Raw genomic sequence first — 18,077 nt, 5'->3', positions numbered from 1 at the left:
TTAGATGGATGAAGGACATCTGCAGAGTGAAAAAAAAGCTAATCTTAAAAGGTCACATACTACATGAGTCCATTTATATAACATTCTTGAAATGACAAAATTATGTAGATGGAGAACAAAGTACTGGTTGCGAGGGGTCAGGGATGGTGGGGGAAAGGGGACAACTGTGACATAAAGGGATAGAACAAGAGAGATGTTTGTAGTGATGGAATTGTCCATATCTTGGATATGGTGGTTACACCAATTCACACATGATAATGTAGCATAGAAATATGTACACATGCATTGCACCAATGTAGATCTCCTGGTTCTGATATTGTATTATAGTTATGTGAGATGTAACCATTGGGGGGAAACTAGGTGAAGGTATAAGGGCCCGTCTGCACTATCTTTGCAACTACTTGCAAATCTGTAATTATTCCAAAACAAAAAGTGTAACAAAAAAAAAAAAGATGAAATTTTAAAATAGAAAGTAAGAATAAAATAAATTCTTGTTCTTTGAAAATACAAATAAAATAGATTAAATACTCAAGTCTGACCAAGGGGGAAAAAGGAAGTAAATAAAAATATGCAATTAGGAATAAGAAATAAGAAAAAAGAAATAAGGTATACCCCCAACTACAGAAGAAATTAAGAATCTTAATTAGCGATTAATTTGAAAATTTAGGGTAAAATGATCTACTATGAGTCACTTTTTTTTTTTTAAAGATTTTATTTATTTATTTCAGAGAGAGAGAATGAGAGAGGGCACATGAGAGGGGGGAGGGGCAGAGGGAGAAGCAGGCTCCCTGCCGAGCAGGGAGCCCGATGCGGGACTCGATCCTGGGACTCCAGGATCATGACCTGAGCCGAAGGCAGTCGCTTAACCAACTGAGCCACCCAGGCGCCCATGAGTCACTTTTCTACAGAGGGTGTCCCTGGGTGGCCACAGAGTTTGTGTTCCCTGAATCCATTCCCATAAAACACAATGGAACACCTAGAGGTCTACAGGACAGAGGGGAGAAGCATAATTGTATGTACCAACATACATTTTCAATTTTCTAAAGAAAGATAAATTCACAAGCTTTGCCCATGCCTTCATGTAACTTATAGATGCAAATTTATAAGTAATCATAAGTTGAATCCAGTAGAATATTATTTAACAATACACTTCAGACAAGTAATATATATTCCAAGACTATAAGGATGGTTTTGCAACAGGAAATCTTCAACATAATTCATTATATTAAACCAAGCAACAAAATATTTACTTATATTAATAGGTGGTGAAAAGAACAATAAAAAGAATTTGAAAAAATTCAGCTGCCATTCCAAATGAGACTGAAGTAAAATATTAAAAGAATGAAGCCACATCAACATTCTAAAATAGAAAGACTGTTTCTTGAAGTAAAAAAAGCAAATAGTACATTAAAAGGCAAAACAGTAAAGCTATTGTCATAAAATCAGGAACAAACAAAATTATCTTTACTCACACATATAATTATGAACCTAGAAATAAAAAAACACTAAAGAGATGAGTATTAATAACAAATTTGGTAAGATGCTATTTATAAGAAATATATGCACTAATTTTTATTTATTGAGAATGATTAATTAAAAATGAAAAATATTAAAAACCCTTAATCGGGGCGCCTGAGTGGCTCAGTCGGTTAAGAGTCTTCAGCTCAGGTCATGATCCCAGGGCCCTGGAATCGAGTCCCGCATTGAGCTCTCTGCTCAGCGGAGAGCCTGCTTCTCCCTCTGCCTGCCACTCTGCCTATCTGTGCTCTCTATCTCTCTGTCAAATAAATAAATAAAATCTTAAAAAAAATAAAAACCCTTGATACACTGTAGTAAAAAAAAAATGATAAAATGCCCAGGAATATATTAACAAATGTAGCTAGAGGATATATACAAAGGAGATTCTAAAATTTTACTGAAGGATGTAAATTAATGACTGGAACAATGGAAAGATATGCCATGTGTCTGGGTAGGAAGACTTTAAAATGTCAGTTTATAAATTAATACATATATTTAATGCAGCTCCCGTCAGAATTCCAAAGGATTTTATTTTGTAACTGGATATAATGATTGGCAAAATAAGTTGTTAAAAAAGGCAGTGAGGGGGGGAACTTGATTTATAAATATTCTGTAAATCTAAATGGTTGATTTTGGCACACCACTACATCGTTGGAACAGGATCAAATCTAGAGATAGATACAACTGTGTATCTATTGACTGAAAAAACATCCGTGATCCATCTAGCACCTTGGTCTCCTCACTTCGAACCATCTCTTCTTCCACTCCCTCAGGTACCCATACATGGTTATAATCTTGATTTACTCCCCAAATCTCAAACTCAAGCATTTCTCTGACATTGCCTATCTTTCCAGCTCACTTGCCTTGGTATATCTATTGCAAAATATTGACCATCCTTTGATTCTACCTTTTTTCCCCCCTAGTTAAAAGACCAATGACTGCTCTAGCTTAGGAGATACACCCAAGCACGTTTCTATGCCCTCCCAAGAACATCTTAAAAATAAAGGAATTAAAGAACAAATCTTAATAGTGAAGGCAGTGAAGAACATTATATTTCTACAAATCTATGCAAAATGGAGAAAAGATGGATGCCTTTCATGGATAAAAGAAAAAGGAAGTCTAGAATATCCAGGTAAAGATTGCATTAGAGGCCAGAGCCCATCTGCCTGGGAGTCCACAGAGAAAGCCCCAAGCAGCTTTGGGTATAGTGGAGGTGGCAGGAAGAAGGAAACCAGACATTATACACAAGGGGCCCTTTTGGCAATAGGCATGTTCCATATAACTTTATTGTGATAGTGATTATACAAGTGTATATATCTATTAAAACTCATCAAAACATGATCCTAAAATGAATGCTTTCCATATTATGTAAAATATACTTCAATAAAGATTTTTGAAATTGACTTAGGACCTTATCATCCAGAGAAATGAAACACATACAGTTATTCACTGTCCATTCATGCGCCACTGGTTAAACAAGCTGTGTAATCCACAATAGAGGACTTGCAACCATTAAAAGAAAAAAAAAAAATGAGGAAGAGCTCCATGGACCAATGATATGTGGAATGATTTCTTCAGCTTACATTGTTAAGTAAAAAAGGAAGATTCAAAAGAGTGTATATAGTATGCTACCCTTTCTATAAGAAATGGGAAAAAAAAGAATATTGCATAATTTTTGCAAAAGAGATAAGAGCGGAATAAACCAGAACTTAGTGATAATGACTACATATGGGGAGGGCATGAGATCAGGATGGCATCCATAGGAATGGGAAAAATCAGATAAAAGGGATGAAAAAGTAAGCCCTAAAATTGAATACAAATAGGAGCAAAGGAACTCATATAGATAACAAACCTAATAAACCACAGAGAAAAAGTATTCAGGTAATGTGAACACTTGATTGTATGTCCATGGTGAAATTACACCTAAGGACAAAAAGAAAGCTAATGAAGCTCTATCTCTTAGCCGTTTGTGATTGGTAGTTCTATTGGTATTGTAACTACAATCATTTTGTAAGAGTGATTTAATCGTATTTCTATTACTATAAAGTGAGCTGTGCAAGAGGTAAGTGTAAACTGACAAGTTTATAAATGTACATGGTTGTTATCTGGTACAAGATTTATTAGAGTTGCGTTACAGAAAACTTGGATGTCAGTTGCGTTTAACCGAAAATAGGTGGTGTAAATGTGACATGTGGGAATATTTAACTAACTTAAAATTCCTAGTGAGGAAAATATGGCTGAAGGAACATGAATCTAGAAAGAACAAATGTCTTGTGGCAGGAGGCTGTACTATTTCCTGACTCGGCAAGCTGAATGCTTGGAGCTCCTGTGGTGTGTGTAGACATCAGAGCCCCAAGACACATGCGATGTCGTGTAGCCTGAGGTGAGGCCTGCTGTCAATAGAAGGCCTGGATAGGCCTTGGCAATAGAAGGAACTCGGTAGTATTTTGAACAGGTACCTTATCTGAATTTATCTACTCTATCTAGAAATCCTCATAGTATTTATTTCCAGTTCACGGTTCTAGACTACCCTTTTGCCTGTTTAAAAGACCATGGCGGGGGCACGTGGGTGCCTCAGTCAGTTAGCCATCTGCCTTTGGCTCATCAGGTCATGATCCCAGAGCCCTGGGATCAAGCCCCGTATCGGGCTCTCTGCTCAGTGGTGAGTCTGCTTCTCCCTCTCCCTCTGTGATCTCGCTCACTTTTGCCCTCTCTCAAATAAATAAAATCTTTTTTAAAAAAAAGACCATAGAGAGATAAAATGCATGCAAAACAAAAAAGGAAAATACACACAAATGAGAAACTGTAACTTCAGAAAAATAATTTTTAAATGAGTATGTCCAATTTTGTTCCAGAAAATCTTTTAAGCCTCAAAAGAAAAAAAAATGTATTGTTTTCTCTCTGGGAATTATAAAAACTGATTTAAGGAACAATAGAAAGACTGAGGCAGCTACTAACCAGGATATGCTAATGGTAACAGCTAACACTTATTGAAGCACTGTGTCAAGCTTTACACTCCCTTATGCATTTAACGCTCACAACCTGACAGAGTTGTGGAGACTATTATCCCTTTTTTTTTTTTTTTTTCAGAGACAGCCCGCACATGCTGGGGAGGCGGGGCAAAGGGAGAGAGAATCCCAAGCAGACTCCACACCCAGTGCAGAGCCCGATGTGGGGCTCGATCTCACAACCCTAAGATCATGACCTGAGCAGAAATCAAGAGTCAGATGCTTAACCAACTGAGCCACCCAGGTGCCCCTATCCCATTTTCAGTATGAAGAAACTGAGACCCAAAAAGGTTAAGTAACTGGCCCAAGATCATACAGCAGTAAAATAACTGAGCTGGAATATGAGCATACTCTGATGCCAAGTGGCCACACTCTTAGCTGGTATGCTATACTGACTTTTAGGAAACCTGCAATGAACAATCTCCCTTTTCAAAACTAAGTATTTCAGCAAAAAGAATCTTCCCAATTTTACGAATCCCACAAGACACAAAGTAATCAACAACAGAAATAATAGCCCAGTTTCACTATTAATACATTAGAAAAAAGTCGGAAACTGGTGGATCCCAGGGACAGCTTGGCCCATGGAAATCTAAGAGGTACTATGGCCTGGAGACAGCACGGGAGTGGCTTCCACAGAAGGCTGGGGGACGCAGGTTTTAACAGCTGGTGTGAAACGGGAGGGTTCCTATAATCACTTTGTCAGGGCACAGACTCAAAGTATCAAAAAATGCCTGCAGCTTCCTCTAAATAATATACATTTTAAAATAAATTAATTTTTGTTATTTTACCTAAAAAACATAGAAGCTCTAGTTTAAACCAAAGTATCAAGCTGATTTGGCACCTGGATAGACAGAAAAGCAACTACATAGATTCTGAAATGAGAAAACCAATTCTATTCACACTGATGAAAAAAGGATTCCTGAGAGTAACTTTTTTTTTTTTTAAGATTTTATTTATTTATTTATTGGAGAGTGAGCGAGAGAGAAACAGCATGAGAGAGGAGAGAGTCAGAGGGAGAAGCAGGCTCCCCGCTGAGCCGGGAGCCCGATGTGGGACTCGATCCCAGGACCCTGGGATCATGACCTGAGCCGAAGGCAGTCGCTTAACCAACTGAGCCACCCAGGCGCCCCTGAGAATAACTTTTAAGAAAATTCAGGACCTATGCAAAGAAAACTATCCGTTTTTAAAACGGTAAAAAATCTGGACAGACAGAAAGATATCCTATGTTTCCTAATGGCAAGTAAAAATATGTGATTCCAATTAGATTCCCAGTTTTAAAACACTGATGAAAATGACTAAATTTTTGGTTTAAAATGTTTTAATTATGCAATATTTCAAACAAATCCAAAAGAGAAATCACTAACTGGGAGAAGACTTAATGGTAAAGGATTAGTATCCATATCATATTTTAGGAAAAACTCATTTAAAAAAAAAAAGGAACTATAAAAAGGAAAAATGGGCAAAGAATAAAGTGACCTTTAAGAATCATATGTAAAAAACAAATTGAAAAAGAGTGAGAAAGGACTCACCTTACCAGCGAAAAACATATTATAGAGCCACTAACATCAAAACTATTGTTCACCAGGCCCCTGAGACAGTCTGATGAAAGCTGCAAAGCCCTTCTAAGAATTTTTAAAGCATAAAACAATATACAAAGGATTAAAGAAAACCAATTGAAACTGGTTTACATTACATAAAACTGAAATACATTACCTTCCAAGGTTAAGAGACCCTAAAATAGAAGGCCAAAGAAGATTCCAGTACTTAGCGGAATTTAATCTAGGACAAAAATGGTATTTCAGCTCAGCGGGGGAAAAAATGTATTTAATGTGTAGTGCAGGCACACTGGATATCCATATGGAGAAGAGTAAGATGGCTCCCTATCTTGTGACATAAGCAAAAGTAATTCCAAGTTATTAGTGGAACAGAAAGAAAAAAGAAAACAATGATCTCAGAAGAGGCTAAGGAGACTGCATGTGCAACCTGAGAGTTGGAGAACCCAGAAGGTATAAAATATAAAAAAAATAACTTGTATGAAAAACCACAGTATCATCAGAGTGAAAAAACAAAGGTCAGAAAAAAATGCTTAAAACATACACATATGGATTAGTATCTGTACTATACAAAGAGCTTATATAAGATAAAACCACAAAAACTGACAGAAAAACTGGCAAGAATATGAATAATCATTTCAAAAAAGAGCAACTCCAAATGGCCCACAAACACAAAAAAATGCTCTACCGAAAATGTGAACTAAAATAAGTTACACCTTGCAAATATGAGGTGACAAAAATTAAAATTTGAGAACACTTCCTGCAGCTGATAGGGAATGCTGGTGGATATGTTCATTATTACGTATTTTATTTTTAAAGATTTTATTTATTTTTTTAAAGAGAGAGAGACAGCGAGAGAGGGAACACAAGCAGGGGGAGTGGGAGAGGGAGAAGCAGGCTTCCCGCTGAGCAAGGAGCCCGATGTGGGGCTCGATCCCAGGACCCTGGGATCATGACCCGAGCCGAAGGCAGACGCTTAATGACTGAGCCACCCAGGTGCCCCCATTATTACACATTTTTGGAAAGCCATCTATAAAATATATCAAAACTAAAAAATACACATTCGGATTGACCCATGGATCCAACTCTTAGATACATATCCCACAAAAACAAAAAGATCTGTGTACAGAATATTTATTGCAGTACCTTCTGCAAAAGCAAAAAATGGAAACAATATGAGTGCCCATCACTATAGAAATAGTTAAACTGTGGTAATACCCCATACCATGGAATATTAATACTACACAATCACTAAAATAGATGTTAGATGCATATAAATTGGTTTGGAGGGATTTTCACAATCTATTTTCAGGTAAGAAAGGAAACAGGATGATCCCATTTGTTGTATAACAATGTATATATATATATTGCATATGATTTTGGAGGTGACTATGGAAGCATGGAGAAATGCAAAAGGAGATACATGCCAGGTTGTAACACTGATTACCTCAGGGAGGAGAGCAGTAAGAGCTGAGTATTCATGTGACAAAGGAAACTAAACCAAAAAACATGAGACCCCATAAGCCAAGAGGTCCTTAAAATCACATGTATGAATTCAACTCATTTACATGTATACGTCTATAAAGAAATATATGAAAGTAACCTCACTAAAATATTAAGTTATTTAAGAGTAATGGCTTTTCAAGTGATAGTTTTCCTTTTTTCTTCCCTATGCAAATAAAAATCAACATATTGAACTTGATGCACAAAGAACCCTTACAAAATAAGAACATATATACTCATGTGGCATACATTTGGTTGCAAGAAAAAAGAAAATCCAACTCTGGCTTAAACAAAAGTGGAATTTATTGGCTCACATCAGTAGAAAGTCCATAAGTAGGGCTGATTTCAGGTCCAACTTGATCCAAATGTTCCAGATTGCATCAGGGCTCCAACTTAGACTCCCTCTCATTTTTTTTGGTACAGACCCAAGGCTGGCTCCTTTATATTAGAAAAACTAGTTGCAGCAAGTTCAGAACGTGAATCTTCACACCACACTATCTCCAAGATGGTGTCTTCTTTCAGCATTCCTAAGCAAGCCTCACCAAACATCTTGTTATCTAAGCAGCCTGAGCTGGGTCAGGTGACTATCCTTGAACCATTTATTTTGGGGGATGGGGGAAGAGGAAGCGTTAGTAGCAATGGTTAGAGGTAACCAGGCCAACCCTACGTAGAGCTGGGGGTGTGACAACCCCATCTAAACCACATATGTGAAGGGAGGAAGCTGGTTATCCAAAGAAAATACGGGTGGAAGTGAATGCTGTATGGGCAACCACAACATACATGAGCAAGGAATTATTAAAGAAAACAATACAAATATCCAATAAAATATTAAAACTGCCAATCTCACTAGTAATTAAAGAAATACAAATAAAATTACATAATTTGTCGCTTACCAGGTTAATTAAAAAAAGTATTATGTGTGAGAGATGCGGGGGTGCAGGACTGAGAACAGGTGCACACACAACTGGAAATGTGTTAACACAACAGCTCTAAGAGGCACTTAAGCAAACTTTATACCACAATCAGAAACAACATGGATTCCTAAATATGAAACAAAAAGCTAACAACAAATAGTAAAATTTAAAGCCCCAACAGAAATTGACTCCTTTTTTGTTGTTGTTGTTCAAACTGGTAAAATGCTCCCATTTTGGGGGGGGGGGGGGATCAGATATTCCTCGGTAAATCTGCATTTATATTCCTTAGCTCCAAGTCTTGACTTAGCCTATCTGTTTCTTTCTATTTACTTCTTTCAACATTCTTAGACAAAACCCAAGATGGAGTCTCTAGTTAATTACCCAAGCAATAGCTGGGGTCAGAACTAGGGTAATGTCTTCCAGAAACTGATTAAAGGCTGTTTCCCAGGACTCCTGGGTGGCTCAGTCATTAAGCGTCTGCCTCCAGCTCAGGTCATGATCCCAGGGTCCTGGAATCGAGCCCCACATCGGGCTCCCTGCTCCGCGGGGAGCCTGCTTCTCCCTCTCCCGCTCCCCCTGCTTGTGTTCCCTCTCTTGCTGTGTCTGTCAAATAAATAAATAAAATCTTTAAATAAATTAATTAATTAAATAAAGGTTTTTTCCCTCTATCTAAACAGACAAAAAACTTTCAAAGTATGACTAGTGAAATGGAACCCAAGATACAGAAACATAATACTTAAATATTGAGAAGAACTACAATCCAGAGTACCTAGAGGATTATCCCAGTTCCCTTGAAAATATGAAAAACTATACACTAAACTGTGTTTAAAGATATTATGGATATGAGGTAGGTCTGTGCCATCCCACAGAGAGAAAAGGTAGTGGTATAAGGATTCTTTTATGAGCTATGGGGTCAGTTCCACACTTGTACAGAGTCACATATATTTCTTGAGTATGCTAAGTACAATGAATCAAAATCAAGTTCAATTCCACTGTGTTCAATTATAAAGTCAACTCCAAGTGTGAATCTGTAGACAGGGCAATTAAGTACTTGAAACGAGAACATTCCCCCAGATTTCAATTCTGAGCAAAAGACTATTCCCAGATTTAATTTTTCTCAGGTCCAATTACAAAGTTAAGGTCCCATACATCTCCTGATCTTGTATCTTTCCTAAATCAGAGATTTTCATTCCATCCAAAGAAGGAAAAGGACTAAGAGACCAACCACTCTACTACCTTAACTTTTAGATCAAATGACTTACCTGGTTAGTTTACATCAATGGAATTTACTTTATAACCAAGAAATCTGACTTACTTCTATTACACATAACAAAAAAATGATTTAAAAAACATGAGGGAATGCCTTTAATCCTGCTGTGTTAAAACAAAAGAGCTAGTAACAAAGGAGTGGTGGTGGAGACCATAGACTGAGATGGTATAGGCTTGTAAGCCCCTTGCAGGCCCAGATCATTTGAGGACTGCACTGAGGTTAAGGATGGCCAGGCAGGCCTAGGCCAGGAGGAGAAAATGTTCTCTTCCCCTTACCTCATGTTGCAAGGCCTAAATGCCTGGATCAGCAGGAAGTGGCTCTTGCCTAGCTTAAATTGTGTCTTTCTAAACAGAAGTGTTCTTTCTAAAGAAAGAACATGTTGTGTCCAAAGGAAGGATGGCTAAGAGAATTCTTTATTCTGCAAGCATAAACAGGATGTATTTTGTTCTTATTGCATTTCGTGTATATTTCACTTCACAGATGTTGGCTTGATACTTTAAGTATACATTGTTATGTTTATCTGATCTCTGCGAGTATATAGCTATGTGAGAAATAAACGGCAGTATGCAGTTGCAAGTGCTGCCTTTGCTCTGCATCCCCTGTGTCCTGGTGATTTCGTAGACCCTTACCCAGGGACCCCAACGCACTAGACGTTGACAATAGACTAAATGAAAAATGCCTTCACTGGAATCCAGCTCCATCACTGATGAAAGTTTGTCATCTTTGGGGAGTTACCTAGAAAACCTGTATTTCATTATCCTCATCTTTAAAATGGGCATAATAGGTTTACCAAGCAGTTTCTTAAGGTTGCTGTTTAATGAGGTTTAATGAAATAAATAAACCAGCTCTTAGAACATCTGGTACCAAGGAAGCTTTCAATAAATGTTAACTATTACTCTTAATATAAATTGAGTATTTATTTATTTGTTTAGGTCTGTGTCAGTACGCCTAGAATTCAAAGCACTATATTCTAATATTTCTAATTTGCACCATCTGCAAAAGGCACTTTTAAACTATTTCAAATGATTTGGAAATGAAGAATTAACAAAATCCTCAGCTATTTAAGTGACTAATTTCAGGTATCGTAACTACTTCACTTAGGAAACCTCCACTAGGAAATAAGCTTGCAACAAAATAGTAAAGTGAAAGCCATATATGAGAAACTGAACACTATATTCAGATGTTCCTCAGCCCATGAGAGTGATAGGGAAATGTAGAATACCTCCTCCACAAATGCATCTAGGGAAAGCAGGCTATATTTATTTCAAAAACTATAAAAGGTTACAATATAAATCTATCAAACAAAATTAGTTTTTAAAAGTGACTCATATGTATCCAAATTTTGACCAAATCAACACAACAATCCAATGCACAAGATTATTATATAGCTCAAGGAGCAAAAAGCAATAAACAGAAATAAATGTCTTGTCAATACAGACACTACATAAATATACAAATCTACAGCTTTAATGTAACACAAATCGTGAGTACATGTGTTAGCTACCTTTCTCCAACAGTAAAGGAGTAAATGTTTTATATTTAGTAAATACATATATAATGTATAAAACCTTTAATCACATGTAATGTGGTCTCACAAGTGTGAACCAAGTAGAATGTAAGGTTTTCTTATGTGAAGATGTACAGTTCAGAAAGAATCCAACCTGAAGTAAATCCACTATCACAAGTTATTGCAAAGGTGACCCAGGAAAAAAATCTATCATTTGCAACTGTATACAAAGAACAAACTGCCCAGAAATTAATATCAGAAATCTTACTGAGGGGTATCATGGTAACCTGCTTGAAAGGACAAATAACTTACTTGGGGGCTTAATATAGCAGATAACAACGTTAAATTAAATAACACACGAGTGAAAAAAATAGGCAATGTATAATAGCAAGAGGTTAGAAAACTGAATACTGTGGAAAAGATTTATTAGTCTGTACAAGTTGGTTTTGATAAACTATTGGCTACTTGTTACAGTAAATTACCAAGATTTTCATTGCAACAGTATTTTCCCACACACATCAAAATCTGGAAGCAGTATGTCTCTCGTATTGTCATTTAGTGTTCTATTTTTCCCAACCCTCAAAACACAGATATAGGTTTCTGAATATCAATTAGCCATTTACGGAAGTCATAAGATACAGATGTTCATAAACATGACACAAGCTACAATTGAGGTACCTGGACAAACACCACCAACATTTATGGGAAAAGGTGTTGGTTTTTAAAGTGGTAAGGTAAGTACTACATGAGTTACATAAACACACTATTCTCGTCCTTCCAAAACCAAAATGGGGGAAAACCTTATTGTCATCCTGCCAAACACCACATAACTAAAAACGCTGCACAAAGGGTTAGAATCCAATGTACATATCACAGAGTTAAAACTCCAGTTAAGCAACTGAGCTACTCATTAAAGAAAATTTAAAAGCAAGACCAAACTTCTTAACACATCAATGCTATTTTAGAAGCATCATCAGAACAAACAAAGATTTAATTATAAATTGGCCTGGACTGCGTCCTGTAGAGAATTTCGCTTAGTACTAAAAGAGAATCTGTCGGCAAACATCCTACAAAAGCTATGGAATCATGCTCTGTGTTATTCCTGAAAGGAAATTTGCCAGGTTCGATGATACCTGAATATCTCCCAGTGGTTCTGGGAGTTCTACATACCAATTAATTCAGTAATTGATAGAGGAGTATTTAAGCAAAGAAGAGACCAAAAGTAGACCTTGTATCAACATAGACTAGATAGGTGGATTTTTTTAATCACATGATAAATGTAAATCATAAAATCAAATGTACTTTAAAAAGTACACCTATTTTATGTTACATAAAAAAACTGTAGACTGCAAACTGTGCATGCTTACCATAACATTGTACCTGGGAAAGCCGATGAGTGGGATTTCTTGCAAATATTTACTGCCATGATACAAAACAAATATGTGCAAACTGCAAGGTCCCTAAAATAGCAGTTAAAGTTTATATACAGAAAGATGTCACTATCTGATCAAATATGCAAGAGATGGAGTTTCCCAGAGTTTATAACATAGAACAGTAACCACCACAGGCTCCTCCTCCAGGGCCTTCTTCCCTGTGTGTCAGTTTGACTCCTTTATTCTGGTTCTCACTTTCCCACAGTCCAGGCGTCTGAATGATCTTTTCAACAAGTTCCTCAAAGGCACACTGTACACCATCACAGGTTTTTGCACTTGCCTCTAAAATTGAAGAAAAAATGTCAGAGTCTATTCTTTTCTGGTCATATCCGATGTTTTCCTGGGAAATTATTATGGCATAAATATCAGCCGGCAGTATATGCAGAGGCAAATGAGCAGTTTCTCCCCAGAGGTTTAATATTCGTGAATTTGCCCCAACTCTCAAAGCTGAGCTATTCAAATTCTATCCACAAGAAGAGTGGTATATAAGCCCAGGATTTTGTGATAGACTTGTACACTGTAAAGACCTACTCAAATATTATGCCAAAGTTCCTTCTTAATTTTTCAGTTAGTTCTTAAAATCAAACCCCAAAACAGATTATCCCCATTTCAGAGTAAGGAAATTCAGGCTCCAAGCTGAACAATCTGGCTCTTCTGTGCCTGCAACCAAGCAGCTATAGGTGACTGGATAAATGATATACAACCATGGACACTGGTCTCCTTTTGCATTTATGCTCCCCATGAAACTCATGTGGACATTGAGCCCTGCTCCCCAATCCTACCTTTCCCTAGTAATTACCTTTTTCACTATCTGAGATGACTCTCATTCCTTTATTGTAAAACTCCTCTATCTCAGCTCATGACCTAACTTTATGTTGAGAAAAATAGAAATGATCTGACAGGAGCACTGATCATCCCACCAAGAGAGTCACCAACCTGTCTGCATTTGTAACCTTAGGCTCTGCCTTCGCTCCTGTGACAGTGGATGAACTGTCCCTGCTGCTATCTAGGAGCATTCCCTTTTCTACTTCTCGGATCCCATCCCTTCTCATTCACTGAACAATCATGTGTCCTCACTACGGGATCACATCAGTCAGCTTTAAAAAGCCTGCCAAAATTACTGTCCATCTTACTAACCAACCAAGTAACCAACTACCCTGCCTTCCAGCCCACACACTCTTCTAGAAGCCACCCAGGTTCTCTACTCTCTTTCAAAGCAAAATTGTCATCAAGAGTTACCTATGTAAGCTGTTTCCACTTTCTTATTTCACATTTTTTCTTCAGACTCTAACTGACCCTTGAACAACACCAGTGTGAACTGTGCAGTTCCACTTACACATGGATTTTTTTCAATAAACACAGGACAGTGCTGTAAAGGTACTTTCTCCTCCTTATGATTTTAATAACATTTTCTTTTCTCTAGCTTTACTGTAAGAATGCAGCATGTAATACACACAACATACAGAACACGTGTTAACTGACTTTATCAGTTAAGACTTCAGGTCAACAGGCAATTTAGCAGTTCAGTTTTGGGGGAGTCCAAAATTATACGCAGATTTCTGACTGCAGGGGGTGTGTCAGGACCCCTAACCCCACATTGTTCAAGGGTCAACTGTACTCTAACTACACTTTTGTTCTCACCACTCCGTTGAAACTTTTTTTTTTTCAAGATTTTATTTATTTAACAGAGAGAGACACAGCGAGAGAGGGAACACAAGCAGGGGGAGTGGGAGAGGGAGAAGCAGGCTTCCTGCCAAGCAGGGAGCCCGATGAGAGGCTTGATTCCAGGACCCTGGGATCATGACCTGAGCCAAAGGCAGACGCTTAATGACTGAGCCACCCCAGCGCCCTTGGTTGAAACTTTTCTTTTAAAAAATACTAGCGGGGCGCCTGGGTGGCTCAGTTGGTTAAGCATCTGCATTCGGCTCAGGTCATGATCCCAGGGTCCTGGGATCGAGCCCCACATAGGGCTTCCTGCTCAGCGGGGGGCCTGCTTCTCCCCCTCCCTCTGCTTCTCCCCCTGCTCATATTCTCTCTCTCTCTCTCTGTCTCGAATGAATAAATAAAAAAAACCTTTAAAAAAAAAATTAAAAAATACTAGCATTCTCCATCTTGTCAAACCCAATGTCTTCATCCTAAATGCCAGAGACTCAGAGTTACCCCTGATTGCTCTCTTCCCTTATCCTCAATACCCAGAGTCCTGGGATTGAGCCCCGCATCGGGCTCTCTGCTTGGCAGGAAGCCTGCTTCTCCCTCTCCCACTCCCCCTGCTTGAGTTCTCTCTGTCAAATGAAAAAAATAAAATCTTTAAAAAAAAATACCCAATCTATCAGCAGAGCCTGTCACCTTTACCATCCAAATATCTCCTGGATCTGCCAACCTTCCAGAAGCCACCCACAACCACTCCCATAGTCAAAGGCACAGCATTATTCATCTGGGCCATAACAAGCCTCTTGCTTCTGCTTCTCATGGACCATTTTCTGTACAAACAGGTCTTTTTAAAAGAATATCAGATCACAGCACTACTCCCCTGCTTTCCACACTTAGAATAAAATCCATTTCTTTACCATACCCTACAAGGCCCAACATGACCTTTTAAATTTCACCTCCCGCCATCACCACCTTTGCCCCCAACATACACTATGCTCCAGCCCACAGGCTTTCTTCCTATCCCTTAAACACACTAAACTCGTTCCTACCTCAGGAAATATTTGCTATTCTCTCAGCCTGAGATGTTCTCCCTCTAGATCTTCATTTTATGGATTCTTGTTCAAATGGCACTACCTCAAAGAACTTCCCCTAATTACCTCCCATCCCCATCATACTCTCTCTCCTTCATAGCACTACTTACTTATTTAAGTCTGTTTCCTCTACTAGAATGTAAGCTTCATGAGGGCAGGGACTTTGTCCATTTTGTTCATCTGTTTGTTATATTCTCAGTGTTCAATAAACGTTTACTGAACTAATGTATCAAAATGAAGGACACCCAGCAAGTAAACAGAAAAGGTAGTACTCAATTCCTTTCTAAAACTGCCTATTACCTTCCACTTATAGCACCCTGCTTCTATCTATAGATGATGTTCTTTTATTTCCATTTCCTAATTCCTAAAAGATCCTAACAGTGGAATAGCTAAATCAGTAATTCCTAAAGCTGGCTTCACATCAGAATCAACTAGGATATTTTTAGAAACTGTCTTCCAGGCCCAGTTTCAGACCTGTGACAAGGCCCAGGGAACCTGTAACGTTAAAAAATCTCCACAGTGATAGAGCTTGTCCACTTTTCTAGACAGGGGGTCAACAAACTTTTCCTGTAAAGGACCAGATGATAAATATCTTAGGCTTTGAATGCCATATGGTTTCTGCTGTAACCACTGAACTCTGCCATGAAGCATAAAAGCAGCCACACACAGCATGTAGATGACTGCACAGGTAAGGTTGTGTTCCAATACAAATGGTAGAACCACATTTGGCTCCATGCTGTAGTTTGCCAAACCTTATTTTACCATGCTTCTCAAGTATTAATGTGTATTCAAATCACATGAAGATCTTGTTAAAATACAGATTCTAGGGATGCCTGGGTGGCTCAGTCGTTAAGCATCTGCCTTCGGCTCAGGTCATGATCCCAGGGTCCTGGGATCCAGTCCCGCATCGGGCTCCCTGCTAGGCGGGAAGCCTGCTTCTCCCTCTGCCTGCCGCTCCCCCTGCTTGTGCTCTGACAGGTAAATAAATAAAATCTTAAAAAAAAAAAAAAATACAGATTCTAATTCCGAAAAGCTGGGTTGGGACTGAAATGAAGCATTTCTAACAAACTCCCAGGTGGTACCACTGCTGTCAGCTCAAGGACCAGCAAGGTACAACTAACACTGGGTGCCCGGCTTTACTGAATGCCACTGTATCCTGAGAGGAATGATCTGTGTCCTATACAAATTCACATAATGAGATCCGATTTTTTTTTTTTTTACAGAAGGAAAAATGAACCTGGCTCTACAGTTAGCACAAGAAAATGATGAACTAAGTACATACATTTTACTGTTCATAAAGAGAAAAATGTAGCAAAAACTCCATTTTAAAATTCCTCATTAATAATGAAAGGATAAATGTTCACACACCTACCTATAAATAACATGGAATGCTTTCGTGCAAATTTCAGGCCTTCGTTTCTATCGACTTCACGATTTTCCTAAAAGGTAAATATAAAGATTAAGAAAAGCTACCAAAATACAGTCAAAATGCCAAGTGTCTGATTTCTTACCTTATCAATTTTATTTCCAACTAGCATGTTTACTATGTCATTTCTCGTGCAGTACGTTTCCAATTCATTTAACCAATTATCCAATTTCACAAAGGTATCTCTTCTTGTGACATCATAAACTGAAATAAAAAGGGTCACTTATTAAATAAGCATTAAAAGTAAGAAGCAATGGCATTATATTTCTGATATGTCACTACAAGCTAATCTTTCTAGATAGGCAAGTCTGTTTCTAAGCCTTCAAATGCTTAACAATCAGTATCTACTCAGCCAGATGGAAGAAACAAGTGTATTAAAAATAATAATAAACATATACATACACACACTTCAATTTTATTAAGACACACTGTGAGAGAAATGGAATTATATCCTGTGTGATAACTGAAAATTAATTTAAGCAAAACAACAGCTGTTCCCATTCTTAACAATAAAAGACATCCAAAAACTAAAACATTCAGATACAAATCTGTGGCAAAATACCAAACTTTTTTCCATGGATTTAAACATCTATGACCTTGTTAATTTGTTTCTTACAAGGACCAGAATTTCAACTTTGAAAAAATATGTAAACTTAACGGATAAGATCCTGATTATCTCCCTGTTATCACTTTCATCTTCCATCCCACTGCATTAAAATATATTAAGAGCTTATTAATATAAAGACCTTATTAACTTAAAGTGCTTTCTAGGGGCGCCTGGGTGGCTCAGTTGGCTAAGCAACTGCCTTCAGGGCAGGTCATGGTCCCAGGGTCCTGGGATCGAGCCCCACCTCTGACTCCCTGCTCAGCGGGGAGCCTGCTTCTCCCTCTCCCTCTGCTGCTCCCCGGCCTGTGCTCTCCTGCTCTCTGTCAAATAAATAAATAAAATCTTAAAAAAAAAAAAAAGGTGTTTTCTAAACTTAAAGATGCTAAACCAAAATAAGAGTTGCTGTTAAATTAATGAAATGAACCTAAAACCTCACTATTTATGACATAATATAAAAAGACAATTTTCCCTAAAATTGTCCAATATTTATTTTTAAAAGTTTTCTAGGAATATTAGTAACAAGTACTTTTCAACAACTTACAATGAGAATCCACATTTGGTTTTTAAATTCTGTATGATTATGAATCAACAATGCTA

The 18,077-nt window shown here is 37.8% G+C and overlaps 1 protein-coding gene across 1 annotated transcript in view; it reads right to left on the bottom strand.

The window, feature by feature from the left end:
- Window positions 1–11,681: 11,681 nt before the first annotated feature.
- Window positions 11,682–18,077, bottom strand: part of RAB18 (RAB18, member RAS oncogene family) — a 32,946-nt gene continuing 26,550 nt past the window's right edge. Inside the window, exons 5-7 of the mRNA XM_045874219.2 lie at window positions 16,959–17,077; window positions 16,820–16,886; window positions 11,682–12,988 (exon numbers count right to left, since the gene is read on the bottom strand). Coding sequence (XP_045730175.1) covers window positions 12,813–12,988; window positions 16,820–16,886; window positions 16,959–17,077 — 362 coding nt within the window. The 3' untranslated portion in view covers window positions 11,682–12,812. The remainder of the gene's footprint in view (window positions 12,989–16,819; window positions 16,887–16,958; window positions 17,078–18,077) is intronic.

Source organism: Mirounga angustirostris, unplaced genomic scaffold (genome assembly GCF_029215605.1).
Source record: "Mirounga angustirostris isolate CCGP_5_RB_7025 unplaced genomic scaffold, mMirAng1.0.hap1 SCAF_5, whole genome shotgun sequence".
Lineage (NCBI taxonomy): Eukaryota > Metazoa > Chordata > Mammalia > Carnivora > Phocidae > Mirounga > Mirounga angustirostris.
The sequence above is the reverse complement of the archived record's forward strand: the minus strand, read 5'-3'. Positions and strand labels throughout refer to the sequence as shown.